Consider the following 15,818-nt stretch of genomic DNA (forward strand, 5'->3'; position numbering starts at 1 on the left):
TCCCTCCGGGAGGGGGGGAGCGCCAGCCCCCCTCCCCCTCGCGACGGCCCTGGGTTAGTGCATTATAGTGCAGCAAGGTACAAGTGATCAATTAAGTAACAAAATTAATGTTATTACATCTCGCTCCAAAGGTCACATCGTAAAGTTAGAACTAGGCTAATAACTAAAATTAATATAGTTAAGCGTTAACTGCGCAGTTCGCACTAGAGTGACTGCTCTTGACTGTTTTCAGTTTTCTGTTACATGTGACGATGGATTCAGATTTGCAAAAGCTGCTCTCGACTTGTGAATTAGGGAAACTACTAATCTCTCTGACTAACAAAATCGATGAGCTTGGGAGCACCCTGGCTCCTTTGAATCTTCCTGTTGCTGCCAAACAGTCCATCGATGCTGTACAATCCTTCGTCAATGTACGTGATACAGTACTACATTTATTTACCCGATAGCGTTCGACGGCTGTTACCAACAATATTTAGGGTTTGTTCATCTTTAATGTTTTAGGATTTTCTGGAAAGATTGTGCGAAATTGCACTAACTGAGCCACGAGCAGCGTGGACGGATTATGAAGAGACAGCCGATAATGAACGCATTGTACGCACGGCGAATGCGAATGCTATTGCTGTTCAGCAGTCTCCGAATAAAAAATCACATCGATTCGTGAAAGTTGTGGAACTGACAAATGGAGCACGCCGGCGCTCCACTTCGCTGTTTTCAAAAGGTCACTACAATATCTCGTCCAGCAAACCTTTGAAGCACGTGAGACTGCGCTAAGCTTCATTTGCTTGTATTGGTAAAAATGCAAAAATTATCTTTTCTATTAATTTTGATATTCTTCTGTTTTCTGGCGCACAGGTTAACCGGTTCCCATACTGGAGAATTTCTTGCAAATGCTGCACAACTCGCTAACACAATCGTACAATTAGAAATGAGAAAAGTGAAAATCGGGAAACACTCAAGTGACTCAACGCATGATCATGATCAGCACTTGCAAGGGGTGTCATTTGGATTTCGTCCAGTCACAAAAGGTTAACTTTAATAGACAACATTTTTAATCTTTCAATGTTTTCTTAATTCTTGTAACAAGTATTAATTAATTAATTAAACGTATTTGCGCCGTTCAATTTTGCAACGGATTATTACAAATTTTCCGAGTTGCATAAACAGCCAAAATCCCGGTACTTCTACAAAACGTCGTTACTTAATTACGAGTAATTTATCGCTGGTAAGCAGGAGGGCACAACCAGCAATTTCCCAAGAAAGAAGTAGCGGACTTGAACAGAAACGATGCCGGTGCCCAACTGCAAATAATTCCAAGAAACATGCTGTTTTCGATCACAAAGCATCTGCAGCCAGAAATTCTGCCGAACATCAGTCTGATCCACGCGGAAGTTTCGGGAAACGACACGGCCTTCGCGCAGTTGCTGGCTGCATTCCCAGATTATCACGTGAGGTAACAAAATTTAAGTATAAAATTATCTGGAGTTGCCAAAGGGCACGAAACGGCTGGGACGTTACTTTGCCTTTACTGTTCAAAACAACCACTCATTCTATATATCCTTCTTCCATTTACAAATTCAAGGTCTGAATGTATTTTTCCAGGATAAAAACCGTAATGACAGCTCTGCGCAGCTTTCTCCTTCTTTACAATATTCCTCTGGCGGTTGTGGACACAGTAAAGTTAGGAGAATTGATCACTACACTGGGACTGCGAGAGTACTTTACGAAAGAGCACTTGCTGAGTCTGCTGGACAATCGCGGGGAAGTTGAAAAACTGATGAAGACTGCGGTATGCATAAGTAACTTTAATTTTGTGGATTTGGACTGTTGTGCATTATCAAATTTTTAAATTCCTTATTTTCACCTCTGAATTCAGTGGTGTGATCGATAATGCAGGGTTGCAGGTTTCGAGGCGCCAACGGCCGAATCGTAGCTGCGACAGTGATTCAGTCCAATTGGCGCCGCTATGTCACGCGTCGTTGGTATCTCACTTACCGCAAACAACGGGCAGCTGCTAATACGATTTCCAAGATTTGGCTGCAGTGGATGCGCACGAAAGCCATTCGGGAAAAAGTATCCTTCACGCGGGAAACATCCAGAATGTTCTATGCCGAGAAACTGGAAGTGCGCGAATTCACGCGGTTTTGCACTTTGGGGACCAATACAAGCTAGACCGATTACTTTTTCTTTAGTGGCTAAAGGCCAATTGGACAAAATTTCTGGATGGCAATCGCTTGTACATTCATTTGCCATCATTCGGATGGGAACAGAATCTGCGAAGCCGGATAAAGAATTTTTCGATTCGCGAAAACAGGCAGTTTGGTCGGATTGGGGATATCCACGGTGCGATTTTGTGTGTCTGTAACCTGCGCCAAACTTCTTTGATTTGTGTAATTTTTTAAATGTGGCCATAGAAGTAGTCATGTTTTAGACTCAGCAGTGAACGTTGTCTACATTTCACCGCTTGTTTTTGCCGAACAACACGCCGATTACCAACGCCGTTTCTTGCGATTGGCGGCGATATGCAATGACCTTTCGGAAGAAAATCTATCCCACAGGTTAACGATGCACGTTCCCGCTTTGGTGGACAGATTCCCGGTTGGTCGCCGTATTTTACAGTTGTCAGGCGTAGTGATAATTAATATCAGCGCTTTATTCTCATCAAGGCGTTTCACTTCTGCTTGTCTACAATCCTGAAATACAGCGGATCCAGTCTGCACACGCTGCGCCAACTGGCGGCACAGCGGCCGGCGGTGCTGGTCAGTGGATATCCGCATGTGGACGATCTGGAAGTGGCCAGAGAAATCGGCGTTCCTTACCTCGGAACGGATCCCTACGTTGCCGACGTTTACGGAACGAAAAGCGGAGCGCTGCGCGTTTTCCGCGAAGCAGGGGTGACTGTTCCGCCCGGTGAAGAAGATATATTTTCCGAACAACAAGTAAGCTTTGAAATTAATAAAGTAAATAGAAATATGAAATTCGGCTGGGTGTATCTGACCAGGCGTTGGTACAAGACTCCAATTGTACTGGCATACTCAACCTGATGATGCCGTAACTCTGAAATATAAGTGAAAATTAAATAACACCCGATGATTTACAGAAGTGTAGTCAATCTGCGATAAGCTTGCAGTTTTTAATGCACCGAAAGTTAGAAGAAAGCTATGCGTACAAATATGTATACTAGTACTTCATATTTAGTCCCGTTTTTGAATATTTTGTATTCTTTTGCAGTTAATAGAATCGTTATCGAATTTAATTGTGCTCAACTTGGAAACACCAACATGGATTTTCAAAACGAATCATTCCCGCGACAGCCGCGGAATCGCCTGGCTACACATGACATGCATTTCGTGCCTACCGTTTCTCCGAAAAGAACGCGCCAAGAAGAAAGAGCAGTGGTCGTTGTACTGGGCACACGAGCCGTTTCTATCCACACTGCAGAACGAACTTCGTGAACAACTACCGAAACACTTCAACATTCGCAGCCAGTCATACTACGCTACCTGGAAGGATTTCGTGAGAGATTTCATCACGCATGGAGGAGTCATCCAGGCGTTGCCAACGGCGGACCATGTGACCTGTTTGACGTGTGATTTGTTTATTTCGCCCTTAGGCAAGATGAGTGTTGAATCGTCTGGCGATCAGATTGCGGATAAGGCACCGTTTTCCAAGTTGGGCTACTCTATTCCACAGACATCGGTGGCTGCGCAGAATTTCCTGATTGATTACTGTGAGAAGATAGCACGGACGGCGTACAGTCGCGGAATAATTGGATATGTTTCGGTGGATTTTGTGACCTTTTTCGACGGTCCAGAGGTACGTAAATGACGCTTGGGTTTGCGATTCACGATCCCATCTTTGACTTGAGTCTATATGGTAATAAAACTTACAAATGAATCTTGGCAGCAAATACTGTGGGCACTGGACTGGAACATTGGAATCCAGGATAGCGTTGCTTTGTCAAAGGTCATCCGCTTCGTTTTGAATGCTTGGACGAGCCAGACCTCGCTGATGCTGGAAACATTTCCGTATGTACCGCCCAGCAGACGAAAGCGGAACTTAGAGGCGAAAGAACTGGTAATTGACGATCGCAGAATACGCAGAGAGAAATCAATTTTTGTAGTCGTGCTCTCATCTGATTAATGATTTCCCGTACTGAAATTAGGCTCCAAAGCCGCTTCGGCGTTTTGCTGTAGTCAGCTCCGCACTGTATCATTCTCATTTGGAAATTATCCATCCCAACGTTTTCTATCAAATCTGCAAATCAATCAGCCTGGAACTGGATCCAAGCGTAACTCTCTAACATTTTTATTGTCACCTTTAACAAGTTTATTTGCTTCAGTTTAGATTATTATTTATTCAAAACATGTCTCATGGATTTTCATCAACCACAACTGCTTTTGATTTGTTTCGCCTGAATTCTTTGCAGACAAAGCAAGGAAGTATCCTTCTCCCGCTCGACCATAGCAAAAAGACGATGCTCGGAATGTGGTAAAACAAAATGCATCATCGCATGCCTGAATCATATTCGGTTAGACTTTGAAAAATTCGTTTCTTAAAGGAATTTCTTCATGTTTTTAGTGTGATTGCTGATTCTCTCCACAAGGCTCTGAAAATATACAGCAAAAATTTGAAATTGATGAACGAAGAAATCACCAGTACGACAATTCAAGGAGAAAGCAATTTCATTACGGCGGCGACCGCAATGGATAACATAGCGAACCAAGTCCAGGGCAATGATAACCAAACAACAGCCAAAAAGAGTAACAGCTCATTTCCCTTTGACAAATTGTACCGAGAATGTTGAAACAAACGAAGGGATGCACAGAAAACAACGCAAATGAACTCAAACGCACGAGGCAGCTAAATACCGGCCATATTAAATACAGTCCCATAACATCCATAAAAAAGAAACAACGTGATGATGCTTTCCACTCATAACAGTCCCTGACGGCGAAGATCTTCGTAGGTTTTCCGGTTGACTACATTCCCAGCTGAGTCCTCAAATTCTTCCTCGGCGTCGGGTTTCCACTTATCGGCATTCTTCGCTTTCTTCAGCTTCTCCCACAATTTTACGGCTTCTTCGATATGTGTAATATTAGCGAAGTGGGCCGTGTTGGGAATACCGAGACATCGCATTCCGTGCGCATGCCTCCATTCACTAAAATGCCGCTGAAATGCTTTCGGTCCTCTGTACACCTGTTGAACAAAAAACATTTACTCTACTGTGTGATCTGGCTATGCTTATAAGCTATATTAAATAAATGTCTGAACGTACCAATAATGCTACGATACTTCAATAAATGCCATTATGCCACAAAAACTCTCACCTGATTTCCACAGATTTCACAAGGATAATTGATATTGAGACCATGCAGCTTGTAGAGCCAGTAGGGAATCGGTTTTCCATCCCAGCCCAGCGGTAAATTCTTGGGATTGTAGATAACTTCATCATCGTCTTCTTCATCCTCTTCGTCATTCACGACATCGTCTTCCTCTTCTTCGCGTTCCTGCCCAGCCCGAGCTTGCTTCCGCACAACGTTCTCTTCCGTTAATTTGCGCTCTTGTTCCACCAGCGTAGCCAAATGCATGACTTTCGCCTCCAGAACAGCCAGCTCTTTTTGCCGACTATCTTCCTGGTTTTTCTGGGCGGTAGACGGTTTAGCAACAAGAAGACTCGCGTCAATTTCAGCCGGAGATTTGCCACGCGTTGACCACAGACGCTTGGCCCGTTCTTCCAAGGTACCACCACACTTCATGCCTTAAAAAATAATCGATTTAAAGATTCCAAAATTAACGATGCATATGTACTCTTATAGCAACTTGCGACGACGGACACACAAAGAGAAAGCAGATTAATGAGCATTTGACGACTGAGCATTGTCGCTTAGTTGTCAAATAATCGACTCAATGAATCTGTGCAGTTTCAGTGCTGGTAATATATTTGCGCATTTTCATCGTTGTCGAAAAGAGATCATGGAGTTGGACACGGAACGGCTGAAGACGGCATTTCAGCCAACTCCTTGCTTCAAATAAATTACTTATTTATCCTGTGGCACTTTTCAATTAACAAAATGTGCACTCGACACAGTCCGTTTAAATTAAATTAAATACATTAAGCAGTATCATAAGACACAACTCTGGACTTACCGAGCGCCATTAGTGCCGACTTCAGTCGCTCCATACCCAGCTCCATAATCTCTTCGACAGCGCTGAAACTGCGCAGATCCAGCAGGACTCCCTGGTTAGCGCTCTGGGCGGATTGCAGACCTTTTCCCCAACCAGGCACTTGCCCTTTGCTCCATTTTGAATCCACGTCTTTCTCCACGTTATCCAGCTCCGCTCTGATATCGGTCAGAGGTTTGGTGCGGAACAGGAAATCAGCCAAATACTCGAATACGGCCTCCACGTACTGGCGATAAGCAGCAGTGTTCTTACTGTCGCGTGGCACCTCATCCAGCCGAAAAAATCCTTTGAGGTAATCATGATAGGAAAAATTGGGAGGAACAATGCCTTTCAGATTTAAGAACTTTTCATAGAGCAGATGAAGATCCAAAAACCGCCCTGAAAAGTCACATAAAAATGAACATGTAAAATCAGTACCAAGCTGTTTACAATCGCGTTCATGCAACAAATTCGGCCTTCGTCAACAACTACGTACTGAAATCAAGCTGCAATTTACCAACTAATAATTGACAGAAACCGACAAGCACAATGTTTCCCTAAATTCCCCCATACACGAATTTTATTTATTAATATAAACTTTATATACATTACAATAATATTGTCTTTTATTTTATATCTTATAGGAGCAAAATACCACACGCAAACCTATACCAATTTTCCAAGCTTTCAAATTTTTATTTTTAGCGTCATAATTTTACTTTTTATTCCAGTTTTCAACTTACCGTGGGCTTCCTCGTCGGAAAACGAGACTAAGAGTTCTTCCTCTGGCTCAGCGCTGCCCTCCCCGCCCGCTGCTGCCTGTCGCGACGGCGTGTTGCCCAGTCCCAGCCGTGAAAAGGCCGCTACTTGCACCGACAGCGGAACGCTGACTTCTTCGGGATGCTTCCTGTAATACTCCCGCAGACCCCGCAGTCGATTGTAGAATTCGTTGAAAGGCCCGTTAGTCAGAGCCGCAATGTCCTGGCGACGCAGATTGTCCTTGTCTTCGTACAGATCGGCCAGCCGTCCACACACTTCCGTGTGACGGTCTTGCATGATCTTGATACGATGGCCAGAATTCAGCTGCTGACGATACGTGCTCTTGCTGGTCTCGCCTTTGACCATCTCCTGTGCCATCGTCTCCACAAGACGCTCGCGCTCTTCGTGAAGAGCTCGCTGCTGCTCCAAAATCCCCTCCATCAGGATGTGATATTATTACACTATTTCAGATTCGCGATTATCAAACCTGTTTACCACACTGTCAGATTGTCAATTGTTAACCCGCAGAATCAGCTTAAAGTTGCATAACATGATAACAGTGAGAAAACTCCAAACTACAATGACAAAACCAAAACGGAAATTGGCAAAAAAGCTTTAGCGCGATTAAGATACCTACGTAATAATACGGAGAGCAAACGCAACGAGCCGAAGTTGGAAAACACACCAAGCGCTATGGGAGTGCACTCGCTATGGGCGGTTGGCTGTGAGTCAGTTCGGAACTTCGGATACCCCAACTGAGGTAACCGTTTCTAAGAGCTGGTCTGTATTACTTGCCAGCGCAAAACTTGCTGATCATCCGAGACAGCAAAGTTTTTACTCTGAGAATCCTCAAGAGTCAGTCAGAATCAACATATTAATTTTGATTTTCCATTTGACTAAATTGTTTGATTTACGTAAACTTGTGCTGCAGATTTTTGTCGGTACTCTTACTTGTGAATCCAAAATGGTAAGAACCAGCGCGCACCAAATGAGTTGAATGTGGTATTGTAATGGACGGCCTTTTGTGCGCAGGTGAGTCTGAATCCCGTGCAGATCTTGGCTCCTGACGCCGAAGAAGACAAGGCGGAGAATGCGCGTTTGTCAGCGTTTGTCGGAGCCATCGCTATTGGTGATCTGGTTAAAAGCACTTTGGGACCGAAGGGAATGGTACGTTGTAAGCGCCGCACTCAAAGAGACTCAATGAAGAACTGGCGGAGTTTTTCAGGACAAAATTATCGTTTTTCCCGGTCGCAGTCGTGAGATGCAGGTAACAAATGATGGGGCGACCATCCTCAAGAACATCGGGGTGGATAATGCGGCTGCCAAGGTTCTAGTGGGTAAGAGATCGAGATGTCTTGTCGTTCACACCGGAAGCTGATTCGGTCATGTTTGTTCGATGTTTCGATAGACATGTCCCAAGTGCAAGATAGTGAAGTTGGCGATGGGACCACTTCGGTGACGGTGCTGGCTGCCGAGCTCCTTAAGGTATAGCTATGCATTAACCGGATTTTTTTATTATGATATAGCGCTATTAGAATCCTTCTATCCTCTGTAAACCATTACAGCAATTCGAAGCGGTTGATTTTATTTTTACACGAGATGCTGATGTTTGGTAACTGCAGTAAATCCATTTTTAGTTGATTTCAGTCTGGTGATTGTACCGGCGCATATTTCTTGACCAATCTTTCAATAAAATTTGCTTATATGGAATTTGCTTATTCGTTTCATTACAGAGTTTTATATAGAAGAACTTGGTAGATATATAAGAATTAATGCAGTTTTTAATTTTATTTCAGGAGGCTGAATCAATGATCGGCCAGAAGATCCATCCGCAGACCATTACATCGGGATGGCGATTAGCAGTGAACGCGGCGAAAGATGCGTTAACTTCATCTTCATTTAGCCATCGGTGCGAAGCCTGTTTTGTGATGCTCTGATGCGGTTATTTGAAATTTCTTTTCTGTAGTCATGAAGATGCTAAGTTTCGTGAAGATTTGATGAATATTGCCCGTACTACACTCAGTTCCAAGATTCTCAGTCAACACCGGGACCTTTTCTCCAAAATGGCTGTTGACGCTGTGTTGCGATTGCGAGAAAGCGGTAATCTCGATCACATTCAGATCATCAAGAAAACGGGCGGCCAGCTCAGCGATTCCTTCCTGGATGAAGGTACGTGGTAGAAAGTATTTGTGTTCCCTGTTTGTTTACCTGAGATTTTTTGGTGCTTTCATTAGTATTTGTGTTAGTAAGTACTGTCATCTGATTTACAGTCTGTGTGAGCGGTACTTTTGTTTCGCGTTTTAGGTTTTTTATTTGTTTACCTCGTTTCTTTGCTTCCTGAATCGCTGTTTTCATCGTTTTCCGTTTTCTTTTGACTTTCTAATTATAAGGTTTGATTTCAGTGCTGACAGAGATCATTGTGTTTTCTGTTTTAGGCTTTCTTTTAGCCAAGCGACCGGGAGTAAATCAGCCAAAAAGAATGGAAAACGCAAAAATCCTGATCGCAAATACGCCTATGGATACTGATAAAATTAAGGTGCGCTGTTTTTATAAAGTCCCTTGATTTGTTTTTTGAATGTGTATGGTGCTTCCTTTGACAAGGCTACAAGGCAAAGCTGTTTTTCAGATTTTTGGTTCTCGTATCCGAGTGGATTCTACAGCGAAAGTAGCCGAACTGGAACTTGCGGAGAAACTGAAAATGAAAGAAAAAGTGGATAAAATTGTTAAGCATGGAATTAATGTTTTTATCAACAGGTACGAATTGTACCCTCGCTGACCAGTAATCATCCCATTCAGCAACGTCAACACTATCTTACAGACAGACCATAGAGGCAGCTTGTTATGTTTGATGATTTTTGTATTGTAGACAATTGATCTACAATTATCCAGAACAGTTGTTTGCTGACGCCGGCGTAATGGCGATTGAACACGCTGATTTTGACGGCATCGAGCGGCTGGCATTCGTGCTGGGCGGAGAAATTGTGTCAACGTTCGATCATCCGGATAAAGTCAAATTAGGTTCCTGCAAACTCATCGAAGAGGTTCTGATTGGAGAAGAGAGGATGACCAAATTTTCCGGTAGGATTAAGTCTAGCAGGCTGTTTATATACTATGGGTGGTGACAAAATAACCATTCCGTATTTCGTGCAGGTGTGGCTGTGGGCGAGGCATGTAGCATTGTGCTGCGGGGAGCTACACAGCAGATTGTGGATGAAGCGGAACGGTCCATGCACGATGCACTCTGTGTCTTGCAGCAGACCGTCCAGGATCCACGGGTGATCTTTGGCGGCGGCAGCGGAGAAATGCTGATGGCGCAGGCGGTTAGTCAGTTGGCGACGAAGACACCCGGCAAAGAGTCCATCGCTATCGAAGCCTTTGCTCGTGCACTGCGCAAGGTATTTACGTCATTGAACCTTTATTGGTGCTGGGGTTTTGGTTAGGAATGTGTTTGAGACTGGTTTGCTTTAACAGCTACCGACGTATGTGGCGGATAATGGTGGCTATGACAGTGCTGAGCTAATATCGCAGTTGCGGGCGGCCCACACGGAAGGCAAAGTTTCCATGGGATTGAGTAAGTATTTAGTTGTTCCAAGCTCTGGTTGTAAACATGATGGAAACTGACGCAACAACTCGCGAAGGTAGTTGTAACGTTTATGATCAGTTTATTTCGTGACTTTATAATTTTGCATCGTAACCTGGACGTTTATGCGGCTGATGCGTTTATGCGTTTCTTTTGCCGAATTTGCTTACATATATTATTTTTATGTAAACAGTGATACGAAATGTTTAGTATTAACCCATATTCGGTTCCGGATTCGTTATTCGTCATGACGGTTTTTTTGCAGATATGAATACGGGAACGGTGGACGATATGAGTGTTGTGGGTGTTTTGGAGCCGTTCCGCGTAAAGATGCAGGTGTTGATTAGCGCGGCCGAGGCAGCGGAAATGATACTGCGCGTGGATAGCATCATCAAAGCCCCGCCTCGGAAGAGGACAGCCGATAAGCATAGACATCATTAGTGTTGCCTCGATCTGTGGAACAGTGGTGTTTTGTTTGTTGTTACTGTACCTGTACGTCAGTGTTTCTTATTCGTGACAGCAGTTGGTTTTTAGTTTGTTCCTTAAGGTTGACATTTCTGCTTCGTCTGTTGTTTATCTTTTTTTAAATAAATACATCATAATTAGTTTTGACATTAAACGGAGATTTTGGAAATAAAAATTCAGTTATCAGCCAGAGTGAGATTTTGCATTGGTTCTAGGTTGGCTGACAAGTGACAACAGTGTACGGGAAAAAGCCCGAAAGAATGCATTGCTTCGATCAAAATTGCATTAATTGGTCTAACAATTTAAGGTTGACGATAAGAGGTGTAATGTTTCTGTTCGTTTGCGCTTTATCACGAAGGCCACACCAGTGGGAGAATTGAAGCAGCTATTAGCCTGAATCATACATTCCGTTCTAGGCAGTTTTTGTGCAATACACAGCGAAATGCTAATCTAGTTGACGAAGAATCCATCAAAACGAAGCGCAACATTTTCTGGTTTTCTCATTTAGGCGCTCGATCATTGACGTCGATACTCAGCATTTACTGTATGGTTACTGCCACTCCACATAGCTCATCCAAATTCGCCATGATGCTGATATTTCCGCAAAGTAATCTGGACAGATTCACAAAGGCGTTCTTTTTTCAATACCTGCATCCACTCTTCAATTTTCTTTGGCGCAGTGGAAGTTCTGGTACCGTACGGAATATCTTGACGATTTCTCGTCTGCAAGCGTAGCTGTACTGGGGAAAGGTCACACATCTCTTTCCGCATTATAATGTCCGCTACGTTGTGTCTCGGCTTAGCACTACAAGTGCTGTTGGGTGCGTATATTATACGATAAAAATGTTGGTTTTTACGAAAAACAATCTTTGGCTTACGATTAATTACCGCATGTGCCTTTTGAATTTTTAAATACAAAGTCTTGCCTTGAATCCCGTTGCCCCTTGCTTATTCCGTTATCCATTCCGCTATCCCTTTTTTTATTGTTTAGGCTTTTCTTAGAGTAGTATTTAAAGGTTTACTGGACGTAACGTAGATGTTAAACCATGCACTGACTTTTCCCATATATATAGAATACGAGTATGTGTGTATTCATATCTTACTTTTATATAGATATACAGTATACAAGTGTATCGCTCGCTGTACAGTGGTCACTGACTCTCTACCCGGTAGAGTTAATACTCAAACTAGTAACTTATCTAACAAGGAGCTTAGGTATCTAACTTATCTAACAAGGGGCTTATTTGGGTGGCTATTGCCACCCAAAGAAATAAAGTAGCATTTTGCTTGTAAGTTGTAACGTTGTTACTGCACCGGTAGAAAAATGTCAAACAAATCCATGTTAAAACATTTACTCAGTAATTTTACGTCTGATTTTACTCGTACGTCGATTATTATTTCTCGCAGGCTGTGTGGTTTATGCTGACCAGAACAGCGGCAACAGCAACAACGTCAACTGGTGGCCCGATAACAAACCGGCAACATCCCCACCAACAACTCCAACCACAACAGCGCCCCCAACCACAACCACGCCTGCCTACGTCCCGGCCGGCAGTCTCCCGTTGACCGCGTCCCAAACTGAGGTCTGCAACTGCAGAGGATTTTTCACACAGAGCGGTCTGATGTGCGCCACCAACGGCGTGACATACAACAACACCTGCACGCTGCACAGCGCCATCAAAGCCAGCATGATCGTCAGTAGGTGACCTTTTGCTAGATGCTTCAGTCATCGTGTTATTTCTACTGTCTTAAACCAAGCAGCGGTTCATTTTCTCGTTACGCACAGAGAAGATTTCTATCAAATTGTTCAACTCAGTCGGCTTAATTACAATAAAATACCACCAATTTGAGATGAAATTAGAAGCGTGTGTATGTATTATTTACTAACATACAATGTTTTGTTGCAGACCGACCTATTGGTCTTCGGTGCACCGGAAAATGCCCTTGCAATGACTCGAGAATGCTGCTGGTGGCTAATGCTCCCGGCGGAGGTACACACTGCTAACTGATTAAACTTTCTCTCGCTGAAATTTAAATTAATGGTACCAAACGTTAGGCGCAGCAAGTCTCGTGCGGTAAACAGAGGTATTTGCACAAATAACTACAGTATATTCGCACAAAATTTGAATATGCTCCGAAAACCGGTATACGGTGTGGTGACTTAAGGGAAGTGGGCCGGTACATGGTACCGAATTCGTGTACATGCACGAAAATTTACACTTTCGCGCACTCCCAAACACATTTTTGTTTCGGTTTATGGCGTTTTGTAGCCAGAAGATTTGTATACACTGGCGTGAAAACCGTTTGTGCGCGCAACATCCGGTTCGGGAGTTGTGACTGTTAGAAAATTCCAAAAAGTTTAAATGCGTTCAGGTGTACCAAAAGTCTCATTATAGACCGATCTCCCTCAAATTTTGCACGTAAATGCGCATGTTCATGAAGATCGTTTTTACACCGATCCACTGTTCTAGCATGTTTTTCAAATTTTAAAATGAATTTCAAAAATTTTTGAATTCATTTTAAAATTTGAAAAAAATCATGGAAGTCAGGATCGGTGTAAAAACGATCTTCATGAACGGTCATAACTCCCGAACCGGATGTTGCGCTTTTCACGCCAGTCTTACCCACCTTAACTAACGATAAGTAACTAGATAAATACAATTAATATTAATGTACCGCTTATTCCTTACCGTAAACCGCTTATTTTACTCATAGGTTGATTACTAATTAGTGAACCAGTAGGTACATTCGATATAAATAATGTCATAAGTAATAACAATTATTAACGTTGCGCAGACAATTTTTCGCTTGCCTGGTTATGGTTTATGATTGTAATTTTTCACGGTGTAGCGTGCAATGTGAACAATGGGGCCAGAGCAGCGGTGTTCAAAAACTGGAGAATGAAAATGAAGTGCAACCCTGCACGCTATTTTTGCATGACCGATGGTTCAGAATTGAAACGCGCTGAGGTATACTGCAAAATGGCCAAAACCCAAGGTAATAACGTTTTTTATGTCAGTTTGAACAAAATAAGTTTTTTATCATTTTTATTTTCGCTCATTTGCGTTGCGCTTAAGTTGAGTCGTAACCATTCCAGCTAGTACCATGCAGTGGCATGCATAATAATTATGTGCAAATAAAATTTGGTAGTGGTACTTACTCTTTTTTTATTACTTACAAAAAAATACAGCCCTGGGCAGCCAAGTTGGGGCAGTTTCTTCCAAAAATCACTACGTGTCTGCTGTTAATAAATAATTAAATATTTATTTTTTACATTATTGCCGAAGGTGTCCGGCATCTTTTGAACTGTAGATATCCATGTTTAGAACGTGCATGAAATCGCAGTGAGCTGAAAACTGAGGCAGACCAGCAGCAAAATACCGCTAAACTCGTATGCAGTGACGGTTCTCCTCGCACTTAAAATTTTTTTTTAAATTCCACTAAGGCCATAGTGTTAAGATGATAAACCATAGTTGTTCACCATCCAATTCTACTAAGGGAGGTGCATGACAACAGTCGATTTCAGTCAAGCCTCAATGACCTTTGCAGTGCGTCGGCGAGCACTGCTAAAATGAAGCATGACCTTATTTCCAAGCTCGTCGCGCACCCGCAGAATGCCAGAGAAGACCGTTTTTCTTAAAATCTCACTCCCAGAGCATTAAGCGTCAGTTTCAGGTTTTTAATCCACGTAACAAGCCGAAGACAGTCGGCTCAACCAACCGTCAACAGCCACCATAACTTTTTGTCGCAACAGCTTTGCTGTTTTTTTCTTCCACTCTTCTGGAACTCCCACCTCCCCGTCTATGAGGCGGGTATTCCTTTGCACATGAAAATCAACTAACAGGGCCTACAACTTATGCACTGAAAGTAATAGTTTTAGGTTATTTCAATCTGTGCGCCAGGCAACCACAATCTTCGGTAGGCCGTTTTAACATACAAGTCAATGGGCGATGCCCTTGTTGCAACGCTAAGCCCACCACTGATCACGCAAAATTTTTGTTCTCTCCCGTGGCAAATACCTTTGGGGTTACCCAAGAGTTAGCAGAAAACCTCACACGAAAATATGGACTGGGGAATTTATTAGAGCGGCAGATGTAAGCATCCCAAAAAGGACTGCTACCTCTCCCCCTAAATCAACGCTCGGCTCGTTACTGAGCGATCAAAAGAGTCCAATTTTAGTATTTCTGGATTTGCGATAAAAAGTTACACGGGATAAGTCTAAATATAAGAACAGAACAAGGCCTGCAAATATTTGCCGGTTGTTTTACAAAAGTGCCCCAACTTGGCTGCCCAGGGCTGTATATACGGTAATGTACGAGTACAAAGTTAACAATACAACGAAATTTTGGAACTGGAGCTGTTATTTTTTCATCGTTTTCCTATTTTTTGTAACATACACTATTGCAGATATTTTAATATTGACTAACAAAATCCCGTTTGTTGTATGACAAAACAGGTTTAGGAATCCGTTGTTTTGGCAAGTGCAACGAGTGCAGCACATACAACTGCCCTGCCCGCTTGGGATCCGGTATTCCCATGTACGACGACTGCCCAGAGGCGACCCAGTAAACCTTTATCCTTATGCAAAATCTAAGCCCTTCTATGCAGCTTTTCCCATCTCAACCAGAAATATCACGCTCAGCTGTGCGCTAAATCACGTCGAAAGATATCAGCACGGCTTCTATCATTGTCTAGCACACAGCCAGCAATAAATATTTATTAAGTTATTTTCGCACACGGCAGACATTGTTGAATGCACACGGACAAAAATCGGAAAAATTTGAAAATGAAAATGGTCGACTTCTACGTTTTAGCGTGGCGTGACATTACTGAATAATAATCAGGATATTTC

At 42.9% G+C, this 15,818-nt stretch overlaps 4 protein-coding genes across 5 annotated transcripts; 3 read left to right on the top strand and 1 right to left on the bottom strand.

Moving 5' to 3' along the window:
- The first annotated feature begins 144 nt into the window (after window positions 1-144).
- Window positions 145-5,230, top strand: LOC129589124 (IQ domain-containing protein H-like). 2 transcript variants are annotated; one of them, XM_055483667.1, is made up of 14 exons: window positions 145-410; window positions 502-752; window positions 853-1,025; window positions 1,231-1,450; window positions 1,600-1,786; window positions 1,894-2,121; window positions 2,190-2,340; window positions 2,429-2,595; window positions 2,664-2,936; window positions 3,229-3,813; window positions 3,904-4,074; window positions 4,163-4,288; window positions 4,427-4,488; window positions 4,579-5,230. In XM_055483667.1, the coding sequence occupies exons 1-14, from the start codon at window positions 252-254 to the stop codon at window positions 4,802-4,804; spliced, it is 2,979 nt and encodes a 992-aa protein (XP_055339642.1). In that variant the 5' UTR covers window positions 145-251; the 3' UTR covers window positions 4,805-5,230. The 2 variants fall into 2 exon arrangements, with proteins under 2 accessions (XP_055339642.1, XP_055339643.1); XM_055483668.1 differs by lacking the exon at window positions 145-410 and having other exon boundaries at window positions 586-718.
- LOC129589126 (splicing factor 3A subunit 3-like) lies at window positions 4,665-7,530 on the bottom strand. The gene is made up of 4 exons (XM_055483669.1): window positions 6,906-7,530; window positions 6,148-6,561; window positions 5,328-5,758; window positions 4,665-5,196 (listed from the first exon to the last, which is right to left on the bottom strand). Exons 1-4 carry the CDS (start codon window positions 7,360-7,362, stop codon window positions 4,933-4,935), a joined length of 1,566 nt encoding a protein of 521 aa, XP_055339644.1. The 5' UTR covers window positions 7,363-7,530; the 3' UTR covers window positions 4,665-4,932.
- Window positions 7,531-7,729: 199 nt separating this feature from the next.
- LOC129589024 (T-complex protein 1 subunit beta-like) lies at window positions 7,730-11,150 on the top strand. Its single transcript, XM_055483488.1, has 12 exons — window positions 7,730-7,888; window positions 7,954-8,088; window positions 8,147-8,258; window positions 8,330-8,406; window positions 8,718-8,830; window positions 8,888-9,090; window positions 9,357-9,457; window positions 9,548-9,675; window positions 9,788-9,999; window positions 10,072-10,316; window positions 10,393-10,492; window positions 10,767-11,150. Exons 1-12 carry the CDS (start codon window positions 7,886-7,888, stop codon window positions 10,940-10,942), a joined length of 1,605 nt encoding a protein of 534 aa, XP_055339463.1. The 5' UTR covers window positions 7,730-7,885; the 3' UTR covers window positions 10,943-11,150.
- A 469-nt stretch (window positions 11,151-11,619) lies between these two features.
- On the top strand, window positions 11,620-15,772 carry LOC129589209 (uncharacterized). Its single transcript, XM_055483798.1, has 5 exons — window positions 11,620-11,787; window positions 12,374-12,664; window positions 12,874-12,957; window positions 13,817-13,963; window positions 15,423-15,772. The coding sequence occupies exons 1-5, from the start codon at window positions 11,742-11,744 to the stop codon at window positions 15,533-15,535; spliced, it is 681 nt and encodes a 226-aa protein (XP_055339773.1). The 5' UTR covers window positions 11,620-11,741; the 3' UTR covers window positions 15,536-15,772.
- Window positions 15,773-15,818: the final 46 nt, after the last annotated feature.

This window comes from Paramacrobiotus metropolitanus, unplaced genomic scaffold (genome assembly GCF_019649055.1).
Source record: "Paramacrobiotus metropolitanus isolate TYO unplaced genomic scaffold, Prichtersi_v1.0 Parri_scaffold0000033, whole genome shotgun sequence".
Lineage (NCBI taxonomy): Eukaryota > Metazoa > Tardigrada > Eutardigrada > Parachela > Macrobiotidae > Paramacrobiotus > Paramacrobiotus metropolitanus.

What these genes read in the sequence shown, in the direction of transcription:
- LOC129589124 (XM_055483667.1), top strand. Translation starts at nt 252, where the DNA reads ATGGATTCAGATTTGCAAAAGCTGCTCTCGACTTGTGAATTAGGGAAA. An exon ending in TTCCCAGATTATCACGTGAG is followed by an intron (nt 1,451 to 1,599) that starts GTAACAAAATTT and finishes GTATTTTTCCAG; the next exon opens with GATAAAAACCGTAATGACAG. An exon ending in GCCTGGAACTGGATCCAAGC is followed by an intron (nt 4,289 to 4,426) that starts GTAACTCTCTAA and finishes AATTCTTTGCAG; the next exon opens with ACAAAGCAAGGAAGTATCCT.
- LOC129589126 (XM_055483669.1), bottom strand. Translation starts at nt 7,362, where the DNA reads ATGGAGGGGATTTTGGAGCAGCAGCGAGCTCTTCACGAAGAGCGCGAG. An exon ending in GTCGGCACTAATGGCGCTCG is followed by an intron (nt 5,759 to 6,147) that starts GTAAGTCCAGAG and finishes TTATTTTTTAAG; the next exon opens with GCATGAAGTGTGGTGGTACC. An exon ending in GTGAAATCTGTGGAAATCAG is followed by an intron (nt 5,197 to 5,327) that starts GTGAGAGTTTTT and finishes TTTGTTCAACAG; the next exon opens with GTGTACAGAGGACCGAAAGC.
- LOC129589024 (XM_055483488.1), top strand. An exon ending in CGATTCCTTCCTGGATGAAG is followed by an intron (nt 9,091 to 9,356) that starts GTACGTGGTAGA and finishes TTTCTGTTTTAG; the next exon opens with GCTTTCTTTTAGCCAAGCGA. An exon ending in GAGGATGACCAAATTTTCCG is followed by an intron (nt 10,000 to 10,071) that starts GTAGGATTAAGT and finishes TATTTCGTGCAG; the next exon opens with GTGTGGCTGTGGGCGAGGCA.
- LOC129589209 (XM_055483798.1), top strand. Translation starts at nt 11,742, where the DNA reads ATGTCCGCTACGTTGTGTCTCGGCTTAGCACTACAAGTGCTGTTGG. An exon ending in AGCACTACAAGTGCTGTTGG is followed by an intron (nt 11,788 to 12,373) that starts GTGCGTATATTA and finishes TATTTCTCGCAG; the next exon opens with GCTGTGTGGTTTATGCTGAC. An exon ending in CAAAGCCAGCATGATCGTCA is followed by an intron (nt 12,665 to 12,873) that starts GTAGGTGACCTT and finishes GTTTTGTTGCAG; the next exon opens with ACCGACCTATTGGTCTTCGG.